At 44.6% G+C, this 18,864-nt stretch overlaps 2 protein-coding genes across 2 annotated transcripts in view; both read left to right on the forward strand.

Annotated features, from left to right (window-relative positions):
* Nucleotides 1-6,569: 6,569 nt before the first annotated feature.
* Nucleotides 6,570-18,864, forward strand: part of Utrn (utrophin) — a 507,673-nt gene continuing 495,378 nt past the window's right edge. Inside the window, exons 1-2 of the mRNA XM_059272738.1 lie at nt 6,570-6,716; nt 12,939-13,109. Of these exons, the coding sequence (XP_059128721.1) occupies nt 13,031-13,109 (79 nt within the window). The 5' untranslated portion in view covers nt 6,570-6,716; nt 12,939-13,030. The remainder of the gene's footprint in view (nt 6,717-12,938; nt 13,110-18,864) is intronic.
* Nucleotides 18,342-18,630, forward strand: LOC131918575 (large ribosomal subunit protein eL39). Its single transcript, XM_059272737.1, has one exon. The coding sequence runs from the start codon at nt 18,388-18,390 to the stop codon at nt 18,541-18,543; it is 156 nt and encodes a 51-aa protein (XP_059128720.1). The 5' UTR covers nt 18,342-18,387; the 3' UTR covers nt 18,544-18,630.

Genomic DNA, 18,864 nt, shown 5'->3' on the forward strand with positions numbered 1-18,864 from the left:
ACAGACATACATGCAGGTAAAACACTACTGAACAGAAAATAAAAAATAATAAATTAGGGTTGGGGATTTAGCTCAGTGGTAGAGTGCTTGCCTAGCAAGCACAAGGCCCTGGGTTCGATCCTCAGCTCCAAAAAAACAAAACAAAACAAAAACAAAAACAAAACAAAACAAAATAATAAATTATAAAAAGAGACAAGCCAGATCAGAGAGAGAAAGAGAAAGAACTCTCTGGACAGCACTCAGGGAGGTCCCTTCTGAAATGAGTTTTAAATGCTCATGTAACTAATGCCTGACAGTTATAGTTAGTAGTGAAATGACTCATGTCTAGCCTAGTCCTCTGGCAGCTACACTAACTGTCTCTGTTCCTTCTCTTCCCCCCTCCTCTCAGTCCTTAACAATGAACGGTCACAGCAGAGGGGTCATAGCTTTTCACTCAACAGTCATTTGGAAACCTAATTGTTGTTATTAATAATGATATTATTAATTTATACAATTGTGTTCCCTAGATTATCCCTGCCATTTACTCATTTTCTTTTTTATGTAGCCCAGGCTACATGGCTTTGAACTTCTGATCCTTTAGCCTTTACCTCTCAAGTGCTGGGATTGTAGACATGTGCTTGTGTTATGTGGTGCTGGGGCCTTGTGTGTGCTCACTGGACTGTATTCTAGCCCCAAGACAGAGCATCTGAATGCAAAACTAACTTTTGGAAATGATGATCAATCGAGTATGGATTTTCTTTCTTTGTTTCTTTGTTTCTTTCTTCTTTCCTTCCTTCCTTCCTTCCTTCCTTCCTCCCTTCCTTTCTTCCCTCCTTTCTTTCTTTCCTTTTCTTTTCTCTTCTCTTCTTTTTTTGGTGTGTGTGTGTATGTGTTCAAGACAGGGTTTCTCTGTGTAGCCCTGGTTGTCCTGGAACGTGATCTGTAGCCCAGTCAAAGATCTGCCTGCCTCTGCCTTCCAAGTGCTGGGACTCAAGGTGTGAGTCACCTGAGATTTCTTTTTTTTTCTTGAAGAGCATTTCCTAGGCCCCCAGGAACCTATCTGAGGCTAGCTCCTTAGAGTACAGGGCTCCTGTGTGGTTTCTCCAACAGTTCTGAGCTAAACTTCAGGGGCAGCTGTTTGAAGTTTGCAGCTGTAGCTTAGTAGACCTACTCTGAGCTTCTGAGGGACAGAGAACGGTCTGAATTCAGAATAATCTCCCCTGGGCATGATGCTTCGGCTCTTTGGATTGTGAAGGAATGTATGTTATTTATTCCCAAAATGTTTTGTGTGTTATTATTTTATTTCCTTAACTTTATTACAAAGAGTTTTATTTGTAGCAATCTTCAACCTCAAATTTCAGCTTGCACAAACATTAGATGTTTGACTAAGGAACTTCTTACGTTTTAGTGAATATTTCAGCATATACCTATGTTACAATATACAGTTTTTATTACATGTTTTAATCTGAAAAAGATAAGGAAAGGTAAATCCCCCAAGCCTTTCCTTTCTCTTCTGTGTGGTTTATTCATATTCAACACTAAGAGAATAGATGAGGTGATATCTTGATTTTTAAAAAATCCACTCTAGCCAGGCATGGTGCTGCAGGCCTCTAATCCCAGAACTTGGGAGGCTGAAGCAAGTGGATCTCTTTGTGTTCAAGACCAGCCTGTTCTACATTGTGAGACCCTGCTAAACAGCAACAACAACAACCAAATACAATCTCCCTCAAAACACCTCTCTCTCTCTCTCTCTCTCTCTCTCTCTCTCTCTCTCTCTCTCTCTCTCTCTCTCTCTCTCTCTCTCTGTTGGGCTAGAGAGATAGCTCGATTGATAAAGCACTTGCCTTACAAAGACTTAAGCTTTATCCCCAGACCTGGTTTTTGTTGTTGTTGTTTTTGTTTTCTTTCTTTTTCTTTCTTTGTAAAGCCAGGGGAGAGAGCTAACACTTAAGCCCAGTGCTGGGGGAGTATTAGATCCCTAAGGCTTACTGGTCAGCTACCTAGTCTGCTCGATGAGTCCTAGGCCGGAGAGAGACCCTGACTAAAAAAATAAAAAATAAAAAATAAATAAATAAATAAATAAAATGTGCCTGGAAACTAATACTCAAGGTTGTCTCTGCCCTCCATGCCCACACATATGAACATAAACATAAATACATATACAAAAATACATCACATATTTTCTCTTGCTTCTATTGTTCTGAAAAACCCTGCATCTATACTTAATCTCTCTCTCTCTCTTTTATTGATACTGAGGATTCAACCTAGAGCCTTGCACATGTTGGCAGATGTTTTACCGCTGAGTAACACCCCATCCATTTATTTATACAGAGTCTCTCACTACGCTGTTCAGACTGACCTCAAAGTTGTAATTCTCCTGCCTCAGTTTTCCAAGTAGTTTTAATTACAGGCATGTTTTACCATGTCCGATTGTATTTATATGTTATTGCATAGGTTTAGTAAAGAACATTTTCTTCTGGGCTCTAATATTAATACACAGTCCCCTGTATTTATGCGAATTGGGCCCATATAGTAAATGTATGGTATATACATGTGCATATATTTGTATATGTTAACCTGTACATATACTATCATATCATACTTTCTGTCTTCAGTAAAAGACTTTTCTTACTATAGTAACACCAGTGTAAGTGTCTTCCCTTCTTATTGTTCAGTGGTGACTTTGGGTTAATGGTAGGCCCAGGGCCATGTTCCTATCACTATTTCTGCATGCCCCATAGTGACCTTTCCAGCAGCCACTGTGGTCAGAAGTTTTTGTTTAAAAAAGAATGCATTACAGGTGGCCTGCTGGTTGCAGGTGCATTAATGGTTACCCGTACCTCCTGGAGATCGGCGTCCACAATCCCTCAAGATGAAGCTGGTACTGTAAAGTGCTCACAATGACTGCCTTTAGGGAGACATAGCCATTTGTAGTCATATTCTGCTGCCAGATGCGGTGTTCTCACCTACTAAAGGACAGGACCAACTTGGGAACTCTTTTTCACCGTGTTAAGCCTTTTTTCTGAACCCATGACATAGGTTTGCTCAGGTTGCCAGATACCTTCTGTTATCACTGAAGCTGATGCCTCAGATTTGCTCTATAGTTGAAGCTGGCCTTGAACTTCTGATCTTCCTGCTTCTGTCTCCCAGGTGGTAGGATTGTGAGTGTATGCAATGGTCAGTTCTGTGTGGTGCTAGAAATTGAACCTTGGGCTTCATGCATGCCTGGCAACCACTCTATTAACTGAGCTACATTCCCAATCCCCTCATTATCTTTTTTTAAAAAAACCAGATTTATTTCATTCTATTAATGTGTGTATACGCATTTGTGTGAGGGTGCCTGTGAGGGCCAGAAGGGAGGTTGTATTCCCTGGAGCTAGACGTTGTGAGCCACTTGATAGGCGTTCTGGGAACCAAACTCAGGTCCTCTGCAAGAGCAGTAAGCAATTTAAACCACTGAGTCATCCTTCTAGACCCCTACCCCTTATCATTTTAAAAGAGGGAACACTCTAAATTTCTACCAACTCTACCACTGTTACAGTTTGGATATGAAATGTTTGTGTGAAGGGTCCTTGTGTTGGAGGCCAAGTCCTTAACTGACAGATCCAGTCAATTGCCGAGGGACAACTGCATTATGAGGTCTTTGACCTGGTAAATGGATTAAGTCACTTGGTAGATGCATAATTCAATGGAGGTGGGACCTACTTGGAGTCAAGGCTTCGGGGGCTAGATCTGGTTCTGGGCCTCTCTCTCTGGCTTTCTGCTTCCTGACAGCCACAAAGTGTTGCAGACTCTGCCACATTCTCCACTGCCATGATGTTCTGCCTTGCCTCAGACCCAAAGCAATGGATCCAGCCAATCTCAGCCTGAATCCCCTGAAGCTGAGAGCTAACATAAATCTTTCCCGTTTAGGTTGTTTACACTGATTATTTTGTCTCAGTGATGGCAGTCCATACAGCATACTTGATCTGATGTCATGAACCTTGCATACCTTAGCTCACTTACTGAATTCTACATTCTTTAAGGGCAAGATCTGTGTTGGATTTCTATGTATCATCCACGGTTGCAGACCCCGTTATTGATACTCGATAACGAAAGGAATGATGGTGAATGAGCAAGTCATATTGATTTCCAGTTGGTGTTTGGATTCTGTTTGGCTTATATGAAGTGAACTCTCAAAAGAGAAGCTGTTGAATCAGAGACTTCATAAGGAAGGCTCTTCCAAGACTTCTCCTGTCCGTTCCCATACTACTTCGAGACCCCACAGGTTTTCAACTGGTAATTAACACAAGGCTAGTGAATTATTTTTACTGGCTCATAAATTAACCCTTAAGTATTAAGGAAGCAGTAAGCCAGCACTCCGTCATCAGCCATGCTTTCCTCTTTGTTTATACGAGCTGAGGACTTTGGCTGCTATTTTTTTCTTTCCCTTCCAAGCATGATCAGGAAAACAGTCACAGGAACTCATCAGAATGAAACATGTAATAAGAAAAAAATGCACACATAACACAAGGTTATGTATTCCAAGATATGTTTTGGCTAATCCGGTAAACTTGCAACAAGTTCTGCAAACAATGTATGTTTGCTTGGAAAAGTAGAAAAAAAAAAAGTTTGGCAGATGGCGCTGCTGGTAAAGCCCCTGTCTAGTCCTAAAGCCTGAAGACAAGAGTTGGATTCCTGGATCCCATCTATATAAAGGTGTAATGAGAGAACTGTCTCTACAAAGTTGACCTCTGACTTCAACGTAAGTGCTGTGTCACTGGGGCCCCACTCCGCACAGCATGTGCACGAACACACACACACACACACACACACACACACACACACAGAGTAAAAATTTAAAGGTCAGAACCAACACTGTTTGTGTCTATGAATGAAAATATAAGGGCATCAGCATTTAAAACGATGCTAAGAAAATTGCATAAAAAAAATATACCCTTGGATTTAGAACCCCGAACTCAAACAACGTCGATAAACTGAGATGGGATGAGTTGACAAGCAGATCGACATTTATCTTGGAAAAAAACAAAACAAAACAAAAAGGCACCTCACAGAGACCCTGTATGCCTAGGCGGGCGTGACACACATTTTTGGACAATTTGAATAAGGGGCTCGGTGCGTGCGCGCGCCATGCCTATTCCCGCTTCTGGCTCTTAGCACGCACGACTGGTTCCGGATTCCCGCACCGCGCACCGCACCGGGCCAGCGGCTGCGGGCTGGGACGGCGCTTAGGGCTAGCGCTGATTGACCGGGCGCGCGGTCAGGTGACCCGAGGCGCCACGTTCTGGGAACCCGGCCCGCGGTGGCTTCCTAGGCAGGGGCAGGGCCGACCCGGGAGCCGAGAGGGACGGATCTCTCCCGGAACAAAGTTGCAGGGCCTGGGGGCCGAGGGCGCGCGAGCGACGAGGCGGCGGGAGCTGGGGGCGGCTCCGACCTGCGGGATCCACGGCTACTGGGCTGGGCTCTCCCGGCCGGAGACCCGAGCCTGGTTCCCGGGGTGGCGGGCTGACCGAGCAGCGCCCCACCCTCGCTCTCCAACAAAGGGGCCGGCGGCGGCCGCGGGGGAGGACCGGGAGGAGGAGCCGGAGCCGCGAGCAGCTCTCGCGCACAAAGTTGTAGAGTCGCCCTTCCCCGGAGGAGGGGAGCGGGCAGCGCCGGGCGCGGGATTTCTCCCGCCCAGGGCCGAGGAGGAGCCGCAGGCTCCCCGAGCCGATCGGGCGACCTCGGCGAGTGGTGCTCCATTTCTTTCGGGTCATTCCTGCAGACGGAAAACTCCAGCGCGCGCCTTCCCCTGGTTAGCGTTTGGACTGTTTTGGTTTTGGCGGAACTACCGGGCAGGAAGATTGCACAAGTCAGGGGGCGTTTCCAATCGGGTGTCAAGTTTCCCCCCCCCCCCCTCTTTCGGATCTTGTCTGACTTTCCACATTTCATTTAAAAAAAAAAATAAGGAAAAGAAAAACCAAAAATCCTCGCATCGCCCAACATAGGCTCCCGCACACTCGGCTTCCTGCGACCCGAACACGCCCAGAGGAGCCCTTGGGCCTCTGGGACTTGGCGAGCAGGTAAGCCCATGCATTATTGAGGCTCCGGGCTGTGTAATGTGACCGCAGTCCCCGAGGGAACGGGGCGGGGGCTGAGAGGAGGTGGGACCTTTCTGCGGTTCCTCCGCCGGGTCCAGAAATAGAAGCCGTAGCCAACTTCTGCACTTTCCCTGGGAGCTCAGCGCCCCCCCACCTCCCGGGCGGGAGAGAGCTGGGATGAGAAGGTGGGAATCTGTACTTGTCGCCAAGGTCTCACATTTCTCGGGCTGGTTCAGTGCTGTCGTCTGGTCCCTTCCTGAAGGGAGAGGGTGTCGCCTGTCCGTTCATCTCCCCCGAGCGGGCTAGCAGGGCTAGCGATCTCCAAGAGGGGACGTGGCCTCTTCGGAGAGCCTGTCACACACCTCCGGTCCCAGGAAGGCGGGGCCCGGGCGGTGTCCCGGAGGAGAGGGTGGGGAGGGCGGTTGTGCGGTCGGAGGGTTGGGGAGCGCTTCCCTGCTGGCCTCCAGGCTGGGGGCGTGCTCGACCTCTGTGTGGTTGCTGCTCCCGAGGGTGGGGCCCCAGTGTGGCGAGATCGCCAGCTCTCTGCCAGCCAGCAGCTCTGGAGAGGCTGAAGGGGTAGGGGGGGTACTTCATTGGTGCGCAGTCCCGGTCGCCTGCTTTTCCGGACTCTTGGCATCCCTAACTGCAACTGACAAGGTAATTCATGCCCCTCTTTGGCCTGGGTCTGAGACTCTCTCTCTCTGCTTGCCCAAGGCCACTCACAAAACCAACAAAGAACTAATTGTAGGCTGTGCAACTTTTAGAAGGCACATTGTTCAAAGAGACTTTTCTAGTCCCTAGATTCCGACGGTGTGGCGTTCCAGGGTTGCTTTCAAGGGGAGGAGAAAATATGTGTGACCCCTGAGAGCCAGGGGCTCGCCTTTTTGGAACCCTCAAATTGAAGCTCCTGGCTGTAATTCCTGGCTGCACTCTCTGGGGTGTCCCCGAGGGAGCATCCTTCATCCTCCTAGTCTTCAGATCACTTGGGTCACCGCTATCTAGAGAGGTGGGCTCTCCAAGAGTTGCTTGAGAGGGTGCGCCTTGGCCAGAGCGCACGAATTCCAGACGAGACGGGATCGCCTGGATGACCAGGCACCGGCCTCATCCATTCCGTTGGAACTTGCCCTGGGTCTCTGAAGTGAGGCTGGACCCTCGGGGTCTGGCTGCTGGTGGGCGCCGGGCACTCAGCTTGCGGGTAGCACTGGGGCCTGCCAGAGCAGGAGGAATTCGAAGCTCGTGGGTCGTTCAGCCCGAGGACAAGGCTGTGAGGGGCGAGGGCCATTCGCTCTGAGGCCATCCCCCGCCCCCTTCACCAGCATTTATGAGACCTTCGAGATAGCTCTTTAGCTCTCCTTTGGGTGTTTATCCAAAATTTATTGTGCCTGTAAACAGCATTAATCACAGTGGTATTAACCTTCCCTGGAGCGCTTCCTAGTGTGAATGGCAGTTCTTGGCACTCAGCGGTTTCCTTTACAAGTGGAACAGCAAACTTGTTCCTCCGCTTCCCTCTCCACTATCTTCAGCATTCCTAGCTTTTGGTTACTCGCGAGCGAATAGTTTTTGCAAGATTTAACAGCTTTCCGCCACGGCTGCACATGGTTGTATGTGCCTTCACGATGACACTTTTTGAATGTTGTATATTCGCGAACTTTTGCCTGTAAAGCCGCCACTCCTGGCGTTCTGTGTAACAGAGAAGCATCAACTTTGAAGGAGGAACTGGTGCAGGCAGGTGGATGGGTAGGTGTCAGTAGGGGAACCTTTCGCTCAGCTTCACCGCGTGTCATTTAGAGGGAAGAGACTGGACAGCAATTGTGTGGGGCTCCTAGCACAACCTCGGGGTCATTCACCCCTTGCTTCTTCCTTATCCGCGGAGCGTGGTTTCTCCCATTCCATAGGTGTCTTTGTTACTAAGGAAGCTTTGATTCTGTTCCCACAGCTAGCTATTGTAGCATTTTATTTATGTATTTTGAGACAGGTCTCATTATGTGGCCCAAGTTGACCTTGAATTTCTTGCTTCATCCTCCGAAGTCACTTGGGCTATAGGTGTGTACCACCACACTTGGCTTGCACCTGGCAGTTTGGAAGAAAGTCTCCTTAAGCTTTCTTACTCAAACTGGAGCTCCTGGGACATTAGTGGCAACAAGAGTTAGTGGCTGTGACATGTTTAAATGCCTGTCTTCTGTTAGTGTCTTCCCTGCTCATTCTTTCCTAGTTCCTTGATCATTTTTTTTTTCTGTTACATTTTTGCAGTGTAGTAGGGATTTGCATTATCAAGAAGAGAACATTGGGAAAATTATCCCAAGGGAAATGGCAGAATCAAACATTATAATGAAGAAGCATTATTGGTCATATGCAAGTGAAAAGGAGGCCTGTGTACAAGTTAACTTTATTCTTGAGAAGAAATTGGCAGGGGGGTCATTGTTTTTTAAAGATGGCTCAGTGGTTAAGAGACAGTCCAGGCTCACTTTCTTATGCCCTTTTCTGGCCTCCTTGGGCACAAGGTACACATGTAAGGCAGACACTCACACATAAATAAAAAATGCATTTTAAATATTTATCGTATGTGTGAGAGGGAGCAAGGCCCATTGCACACACGCAGAGGTCACCAGGCTTAGTAGCAGGCGCCTTTTTAATAGAGTGGAGAAGTCTTTGAGAAGCCTTCATGTGGAGGTCCCTGGCTAAAACTAGTTGTAAAGGAGAGCCCTGGACTTGTCTCTCAAAGGAACTTGATTCCAGGAAAGAGAATTTTCTTTAGGCAACTGGGATTTTCCATAACAAAATGTCCATATGTTCTCTGAGCAAGATTTTGGGTCTCTAAAATATCGAGATAGATGTAGAAATTTAGCAAGTCTTTCACAGTTTTATACTTCAAGATAGGAATATAAAAATCTGTGATTATATTCTTTGGGAGAAGTTTGTTTTTGTTTTTGTTTTGTTTTCTTCAGTCTCATGTAGCCCAGGCTGGCCTCAAACTTTCTGTACAGCAGGGGGTGGTTTTGAACCCTCGATTCTCCTGCCGGGGTTACTGGTCTACTTCTGGTAAAAAGTGGTTGGCAATTGGCCAGGCTGCCAGCCTTTTTCTCTGGTCACTTTTGACTTTAATTTTGTTTGTTTGTTTTTGTAGTTCTGGGATCAAACCCAGAACCATGTGCATGCTGGGTAATCACTGAATCACTAGGCTAGCTTGGGATTTTCTATGTAGCTCAGGCTAGCCTGGGATTTTAGGGACTCTTTTCCTCACTTCTCTAGTGCTAGGATTATAGCTCTGAGTCACCACATCCAGGTCTGTAAATTCTTCTTTTTTATTGGTTTGGTTTTTTGAGACAGAGTTTCTCTGTGTAGCCCTGGCTGTCCTGGAACTCGCTTTGTAGACCAGGCTGGCCTCATCCTCAGGGATCCTCCTGCCTTTGCCTCCTGAGTGCTGAGATTAAAGGCATGCGCCACCACCACCCGGGTCTGTAAATTCTTAATAATTGTAAAATCATATAAACATTTAAAAAGTTTTTTTATTGTCCCATAAAGTCTGGGAGACTGATGAAGCAATCTATATATTGAGAGGAAATGGTTCTTAAAGCTTTAACAATTTGCCAGTATTCCTTTGCTTCAACTGCCTTAACTCTTTTTGCTATCATTAATGGACCCTACTTGCTTCCTGACTTGCAGAAAGAGAAGTTATTATGCTGCATAATGTTTATATTTATAAAATAAATGTAATACTGTATGCTACAGTGTTTGAATGTTAAATAATAGAACACAATACTGTTATACAAATACGAAATTTAAAGTAACATTATAGTAACAATTTACTCTTAGTTGAAAGAGTTGAGGCTGGAGAAATGGCTCATCGGTTCAGAGCACTTCTTACTCTTGCAGAGGCATCAGGTTTAGTTTCTAGCACCCATACTGGGTGCCTCACGACTACATGTAACTCCGTTTCTAGGAAATGGAAACAGACATACGTGTAGGCACTCACATGCGCACATAAAATAAAAATACTTTTAAAAAGGAACCACTGAAGAACCGAGCAGTCCATTTCTACCTAGAAATAAACCCTAGTTCTGACATTGGTTTTTCATTTCTTCATCTGTGTTTCGGGTCTCCCACGGCAGCTGAGACAGACCTGGAACTCACAGTGATCATCTTACCTCAGGGCTTGCAGTCACAAGCCTCCTTGTCTGCCTCTCACACTCATTTTAATGTGTGGATTTGTATCCTTTTTCTGCAGATTACTGTGTGGGTGTCTTGAGTACGATATTCCTAACTAATGACTAATTAATTTAATTGGCATTGGGGCACTTGTAAAGGGGCCAGGAAAGAGAAGGATGCTGAACTTCAAACTGAACTCTGCTCCTTTCTGGGAGTTGGAGCAGTATGGAATGGTACTCACTGGCATTCTTGATGAATGGGTGCAGGGCAGATCTTCAGTTCTTTAGAACCTAAAGATGTTTCTCACAGTTACTGAAGATTGGATTGTTTGATCTGAGTGGTACCTATATGCAGCAGAGTTGGTGTGACAAACCTTTCAGAATGAAGTCTGTATCAATGGGCAATATATGGCTATCTATATTTCTATATGCCTACAATACATACCATCCTTGACTTGATCCATATTTCCAAATGTTTTTGGTCCTTTTCCGTTATATATATCAGAAGCAGCTTGCACTCAGCAAATCCAAATCACATTCATTATTTCTTCCTCTTTATCCAGTGCCAAAGTTTTTCCCAACCCAGTGGATAGTCCATCTACTTCTGGATTGCCCAGTGCCAACTGAGTCACTCAGCATCCTAGTGTTCTGTATTTCTAATGCCCAGGCTGTTCCCAAGTCTTAGTGACCTCTTTATTTAATATCCTCTGTATACACTCATTTCCCGCCCCCATCTAATCTGTTGAGGCCACAATAATATACTGCCTGTAATATTAGTAATGTTATAATGGAAAGATTAGCATAATAGATACCCAGCTGCTCTTGCTTTATAATATTTGCTTCCTCTGCTTGTGTGTATCTTTGTATATACGCACGTACATTTCAATGTGCACATATAAATGCACAGACATTGAAGATATTGTCTCACTTCATTGTTAAATATTTCATCATGTGTCTCCTACAATGGAAGATAATCTCCTCCCTAACAACATTATTAATTATTCCTGGAGTTTAACATTGGTATATTAAGAATGCCTAAAGTAAACTCTATAATGTTTTCTTTGAATATTCTGAATTCAAACCAGGATTGTGTTTGGTGGTTAGGTCTCCTTAGTCTTGTTTAATCCATGGAGTTCCCTTTTCTGTAGGTAGTTTTGATTTGAGTGACACTGGGCACCCTCCTCCCCTGTGTGTGTGTGTGTGTGTGTGTGTGTGTGTGTGTGTGTGTGTGTGTGTGTTCATTTGGAGGCCAGAGATTGGCATAGTGAGTCTCCTTCCAATGTTTCCACCCTACTTTTTGAGACAAGATCTCACCTCACCCTGAACCTGGGGCTCACTGATTGGCTGTGATCTTCCTGTTTCTAACTCCTAGTGATGGTATTACAGGCACATGCCACATACCTGCTTTTTTTTTTTTTTTTTTTTTTTTTTTTTTTTTTTTGTCTTTTAATATTGGCATGGGGGATTGAAGTCAGGTTCTCAAACCTGTGCAGCAGGGCTCTTTACCCAGGGAACCATGTTCTGTTCCCTAGTCCCTTTGTTTTGACGCCCAGTTTGTCTGCCCATGATAAGGCTCACGTCTGATATTCTGGCAGAGAAACTCTCTAGATGGTGTGCCGTGTTTTCTGCCGTCTCACATGATGCCCCGCTGATTCTTTGTAAGGTTTGTTCACTGGTCAAGGTTGGGGTTATTTTCCCCTCACATAGTAGTGTGAAAAAATTTCAAACACAGCGAAGAGCTGAAAACTTTCCATTCAGCCTCTCTTTACTCATGACCTAAGTTCTCTAATGAGCGCGCTGCTCTGACCTGCCGTAGTCCTCACTGGTTCCCACATGTCCGTCTGTCACTCTGGCCTCTTGACAAGTCACCAGTGTCCACAGGCTTATGTCACCACTCTGATGTCATTGTCCCCAGGCAGGTATCCAAGCCTCTCTCGGAATTTCCCTGCGTTCCCACCTTCCTTTCTCACCTGTTCCCACAGAGATGCTTCCTCTCGTCTGTCTGCTGTCCCAAAGGGACTGATGGTAGCCCTCCCAATCCTCAGTGTCGCTTCTACTTCACATACCAAGCTCTTCTTTTTTTTTTTTTTTCTACTTCCTGTTTTGACTAATTAACTTCTCCTTGAAGGCTGGGCTTAAATGTCACTTCTTTAAGAAAGACTTCTCAGTGGCCCTGGGCAGGACAGATTTGTTCACTTTATACCTTTATTACTTTATGTTTCTCTTTTATACGGTTGTTAACTCTCAGGGTTGTAATAAAGTAATTCATTATATAATGACTCGCTTAGTGTCTGTGAGGCTTAGCGAATGTGAGGCTCCTAGTGGACGAGGCTGTGTCAGATCCCCATGGCTGGGGTTCAGTGCCCTCCACGGTAGATGCTCAGTAAATTTTTACTGGATACTGTATATAACCTATATTAGAATATATGGTGCTGGGAGATAGCTCAGTGGTTAAGGCGCTTGTCCCCCAATCCCAGCACCCAGGCAGATGCCTGGCAGATGCAGCAATCCTTCTGTATTGCCAGCATATGGAATGTGGCTTCAGGAGATCCCTGGTGTTCACAAAAAGGCCTTGCCTTAATGCCAAAGGTGGAGAGCATCAGTTGGCCTCCACATGCACACACATACGTGCATGCCCATCCTTTCACATATGAACACCCAGACATGGGCCAGAAGGAAAAAATAAGGAATATGTTTATGCATTTCTAGTCAATCCTTTCTCTTTTCCTTTTAGGTATTCATGCCAAGCTGGACCACTATTCAGAGCTGACAGTTTGCAGAAGAAGATTTGGGAAAGCCTTTGGATTACATTGAAACTCAGCCAAGATGGCCAAGTATGGGGACCTTGAAGCCAGGCCCGATGACGGGCAGAATGAATTCAGTGATATCATTAAGTCCAGATCTGGTGAGTAATGGAAGCTCTTGGGGTGGCTCTTTCTTCATAGACTGTGTTGAAGACAGATTTCTTGGCTTGTTTGGCATTGTTCTTGTGAGGCAGACTTCTCCTGAGAAACTCTGCCCAGTGACAGTTGCAAAGGTGACCTGCCATCTCCGCGTGGCCTATCTTACTTTCTCAGTCTTCTTTTGTTGCCTTATGTGTAGAGCAGCATTACTGGAGAAGGTGCCGCCTACAGCCTAGTGTTGCTCAGTCATGATGTCAGTAGGATGTACAAACACCGTCGGACATGGTCCCTTATTTCCTGAAAACAGAAGAGAATCACATGATAAGAGAAGTGAATACCATAGTGTCTGGGAGAAAGGTCTTGTGGTGGGAGTCCATTCCCATATGCCCACCTACCAAGTTGCGCTTGGAGGCCACTGCTGGAATGTGACCTCGTTCCTTTTTGAAATGTCAACTTCTCAAGGCACAGTTTCCCCCCCATCTGATCAAATCAGCCAGACTAAGACAGAGGAATGATTTTCATGTGAGGTCTTTGGACACCACCCCTCCCCTATCTTACTGTTATATAACTGCTGCTTTTCAATTCTGGTTCCTCAAATGAATCAACTGGGGAGTTTTTTTTTTTTTTTTTTTTTTTTAACAAATGCAGATGTGTTGGCTCCATTCCAAATGTACTGAATGAAAATTTCTGAATTTTTAAAAAGCTTCAAATATGATTCTGAGACAGGCTCAAAGGGGAGATATTTTTGAGCAAGTAGGACCTTCTGAGCTCTTCAGATTATGTCGAGCTCTGTCTTGGCTGTGAACATTGTCCTTTAGTAACTCCAGCATTACGCATTACAAACATTATATCTAGCATCACTCTTAAAAACAACAACAACAACAACAGCTGGAACTCAAAGGTGATTTTTTTTTTCCTGTGGGAAATGTCCTTGCGTTATGGAAGAGCACATTTCTTATTTGAAACTGCCAAAGTATGTGCAGGAAATGTGATCTCAGTAGGAGATGCATTTCCCTTCATGATGCCGGTGGTGCTCAGTTGGTAAAGTGTCTGGCTGTTAGAGATTTGGCGGTGACTGTGCAGTGACTGTGGTAGCTTGAGGAATCTTTGGAAGGTTCCATTGGCACATCCTGTGGTGTATGGACTGCAAAGTGTACTCTGAGGAGGTTGTGTTCTTTTAAATTTCATTTCAAGGGTACAGAATTCGTATTCAGAAATGTGTAAAGTGATAGGAGAGTGGAAAAGAGACAGTTGGGTATCTCCGTATGTCTCACAGTCTATGAATTGTGAAGATGAGTGATCCTTAGTTCCGTTCTGACTCGACCTCTATTACATGAAGACCTTGGGTTTTGGGGTAGGGAGGTGGCTCCGTGGATAAAGTGATTGCCACAGAAGCTTGATGATCTGAGTTCAATCCTCAGAACCCCAGTAAAGAAAGGTAGAAGGAGAGAACTCACTCCACAGACTTACTACCATACGTGCACAGTGGCATGTATGTGCCCACACATATACAATAAAAATAAAACAGGTTAAAAAAATAAAGACCTTAGACATTGATCACTGGTTCTCTGACTTTGTCCACTAAAGAACAGTTATTATGTAAAATTTTAACTTCTACAGTATATGCTGAGTATTCATACTTCCAAACTATTCCTTATATGTAAAATGACTATTTATAAAGGCTAATAAGGCTCATACACTGCTGGGGTATAATTTGTTACAGTATGTACTTTTTGGAGCTAAGGGTTGATTGTTTTAAAAAACATTATTCATTTGTGTGTGCATGGGGATGGGTGTCCATGCCACGGCAGGCCTGTAGAGATCAGAGGACAACTTTTGGGTGTCCACCCTGCTCATTCAGGGGATTGAAGTCAGGTTGCATAGCTTGTTGAGCCATGATACTGACCCAATGTACTGCTTTTTGAAGAAAGACATATCAATCGGTCGAGTAATTCTGTTTGTAGAGTTTCTTTCTAGGCAGTAGATATATATGTACATTTCAGTTGACTGCAGTACTGTTTATAATGGGAAAAAAATGGGAAATACCATAAAAATCCAACTTGGGCGTTAATTAGGTTGTTGTTGCCTAGAGTGTTTAGAAGTGATCACCAGTTCTAAGGTTGTTACTATTTTATTTAAAAACCCATGTTCTCAGTCAAGGGACTGTAGAAATAGCAGTGAACTTACTGTTTCTTTCCTGGGAACGCACAGCTGCGTAGATTACACAGAATCACTGAGGAGATCATTAAGTTAGAGTACATGATAAAGTAGGTACGTGTTCCTAAAAAGTGATATTGATGTGTGTGTGTGTGTGTGTGTGTGTGTGTGTGTGTGTGTGTGTATGTGAGTGCGTATAAATATTATCAACATGGAAGATGCCATTGATATATTGTTAAATGGTTGTGATACAGGAAGCTATTGATGTGAAAAGCATCTTTCAAAAGATGGCTGGTGGGAGCTGGGCTATGGCTCAGTGGTTAAGAGCACTTGTTGCTGTTGCAGGGGACCCGCATTCATTCCCAGCACCTATATGGTGGCTTTTAATTCCCAGCACCCGGGTGATGGCTCACAGCTCAATCCCAGGGTAGGTGATGCTCTCTTCTGACCCCTGAGGACACCAGACACACACAGAGTACACATACATGCATGCAGGCAAAACACTCATACACATAAAATAACAAAATAAAGAAATCTATAATAATTTGCTGGCCGTGGTGGTACACCTGTTGTCTTATCACTTGGGAGGCTGGGACAGGAGGATTTTTAGTTTGAGCCAGCCTGGGATACATTATGAGATGAGAGAGAGAGAGAGAGAGAGACAGAGAGAGAGAGACAGAGACAGAGACACAGAGACACAGACAGAGAGAGAATGAAAAAGATGTGAAATACACACCCAAATCTTCTTGGTATTACTGTCCACATGTGTTTTCCAAAGCTGCTTAGTGAACCTGTATTATTTAGTTCTCAGTATTTTCAAAAACTCAAATTGCTTGTAGTGTTATGATGCCAGTGTATGATGATGTTCCCCTCCCCCCTTCAGTGGCACCTACTTCAAAAAAATGATGAAAATTTAGCTGCTGCATAGCTGAGATGTGAATCACATTCCTTTGGCTGGACTGTGTTGCAGAAGCTGGCAGATACATTTGGACTTGAATGAGCCTATGAGTCATCTTGCTTTCTGGAAGGCATGTTCTCAATTTTTGTTTAGGGCGAATGCCTAGCGTACGGTGGCATTATCTCAGGATACTCTGAAGTTTATGAATTATCAAGAGACTTTTAGAAGTCTAGATTAAACAGGAATTAAACAAAGTCTAGATTAAAGTAGGAATGAACTATGCAGTAAATACATTTAAAGATCCTTATTAGATTCCTTCCTTCCTTCCTTCTTTCCTTCCTTCTTCCTTCCTTTCTTTTTTTTTTCCAGTTTTTAGGAAGGAATATTTACTGGACACCTGTTGCTTGCCTGTAATCCCAGCATTTGGGAGGTGGAGGCAGGAGGATCAGGAATTCAAGTCCAGCCTTAGGTACATAAAAAAGAAAATCACACTATTTGGGAGCCAGCCTGGGCAGTTTAGTGAAATCCTAGCTCAAGGAAATACCCCCCCCTCCCCAACTCTGCCTCCTACAAAAGAATATTTTCCTATTGGAGAATTAAAAACCTGAAATAAAACTGACAATTTTATGCATGCATATGATGTTCTTTGATCAAATCTACCCCCAATTCCCTCCCCTGCAATTCTGCACCTCTCCCTACCAATTTCATGTGCTCTTAATTTTTTCTTTTTTTCACGTGTGTGTGTGTGTGTGTGTGTGTGTGTGTATTTGTGTGTGTGTTTTGGTTTGGTTTGATTTTTTTGGAGACAGGGTGTGGTGGCTACTTTAATGTGAACTTGACACAGGCTAGAGTCATTTTTTTTTTTCTAGACAAAATTCCTCTGTGTAGCTTTTGGAGCCTGTCCTGGAACTCACTTTGTAGACCAGGCTAGCCTTGAACTCACATAGATCCACCTGCCTCTGCCTCCCGAGTGCTGGGATTAAAGGCGTGCGCCACTACCGCCCGGCAGCTAGAGTCATCTTAAGGTAGGGAACCTCAATTGAGAAAATGCCTCCATAAGATCCAGCTATAGGGCATTTTCTTCGTTAGTGATTGATGGAGAAGGGTCCATTGTGGGTGGTGCCATCCCTGGGCTAGAGTCCTGGGTTCTATAAGAAAGCAGGCTGAACAAGCCATGAGGAGCAAGCCCATAAGCAGGACCCCTCCATGGCCTCTGCATCAGCTCCTGCCTCCAGGATCCTGCCCTCTTTGAGTTATTTCCCTGACGTCCTTCAATGATGTGGAAGTCTAAGCCAAATAAACCCTTTCCTCCCCAACTTGCTTTTGGTCATGGTGTTTCATCACAGCAATAGTAACCCTAATTAAGACATAAAGTCGTACTTTGTAAAACTCACAGATATCCACCTCCCTCTGCCTCCTGAGCTGGGATTAAAGGCATGCACCACCCCACCACACCCAGCCTCTATTTTTTTAGGGCAGGTCTTTGAAAATTTCATACAACATGTTTTGGTCATATTTACCCTCTTCTCAAACTTCTCCCAGATCTACCCTTCCTTCCCTATCCACCCAAATTTGTATCCTCTTTTTTTTTAAAATTTAATTTTATTATTATTATTATTTTTAGTTCACTGAATCCAGTTTGTGTTTCCCGTGTACTCTTGAGTGGCTCTCCACTGGATGGCTTGGTTGACCTGCCAGGGATGTGGTGGTCTGAATGACAATGGCCCCTATAGGCTTATATGTTTGAATACTTGGTCCCTAGTTGATGAAACTGTTTGTGCCCATGTCAACAACACACATCTACTCAGGACTTTACTCATTCCTTACAACTAAGTTATCAAGAGTGGGTACTGAAATAGTTCAAAGAGCAAAAGCCACACACTTATTTGTGGTTGCAGTACATTTGCCTAGAAAGGAACTTGAGGGTTGTGGCTGTCGGTCACTTTGTAGAGCGCTGGCCTACATGCCTGAGGCCCTGAGTTCAATCCTCAGGGACACATACACTGGTTGTGGTGGTCCACACCTGTCATCCCCGTGCTCAGAAGGTGGATACAGGAGGATCAGAAGTTCATGGGCATCTGAAGCTTGTCTGTACTGCATGAGACCCTGTCCTAAAACCCAGCAAACTAAACCAAAAAACCCATCTCCCCACCCAATAAAAACAAAACAGGCTCTTCTCCTTTCCTCCTCCATCGTGCGGTGGGCTCCTGACTTGGCTTCTCACCATGTCTTCTCACAAGACTTTCAGGATCAAGCGATTCCTGGCCAAGAAACAAAAGCAAAATCGTCCTATTCCTCAGTGGATTCGGATGAAAACTGGTAACAAAATAAGGTACAACTCCAAGAGAAGACACTGGAGGAGAACAAAGCTGGGTCTGTAAGGATTCACACAATGGCAAGACAGAGTTTATACAGAATTGTGGGTCATCAAGCAATCCTACCACCTGGAGTTCCAACATTTTAACCTGAAGACTTAGTCGTGTTTTAAGTTGGGGGAGTAGTTTGTCCAGTAATAAAATGTAGAACCTTCAAAAAAAAAAAAAAAAAAAAAACAGAAAAAAGAACCGGATTAGAAAGCACTTGTCTGCTGGGTTAGGGTTTGGGGTTGCTGACAGTCTACTGCTGAAGCATTTGTGATAAGCTTGTCATCAGTGGCTATAATATTGACAGTATAATCTGTGCAAGGTGGGAAGCTTAAGAGG

The sequence above is a fragment of the Peromyscus eremicus genome, chromosome 8b (assembly GCF_949786415.1).
Source record: "Peromyscus eremicus chromosome 8b, PerEre_H2_v1, whole genome shotgun sequence".
NCBI lineage: Eukaryota > Metazoa > Chordata > Mammalia > Rodentia > Cricetidae > Peromyscus > Peromyscus eremicus.

Excerpts from the sequence above, each read along its gene's own strand:
- LOC131918575 (XM_059272737.1), top strand. The coding sequence starts at position 18,388 with ATGTCTTCTCACAAGACTTTCAGGATCAAGCGATTCCTGGCCAAGAAA.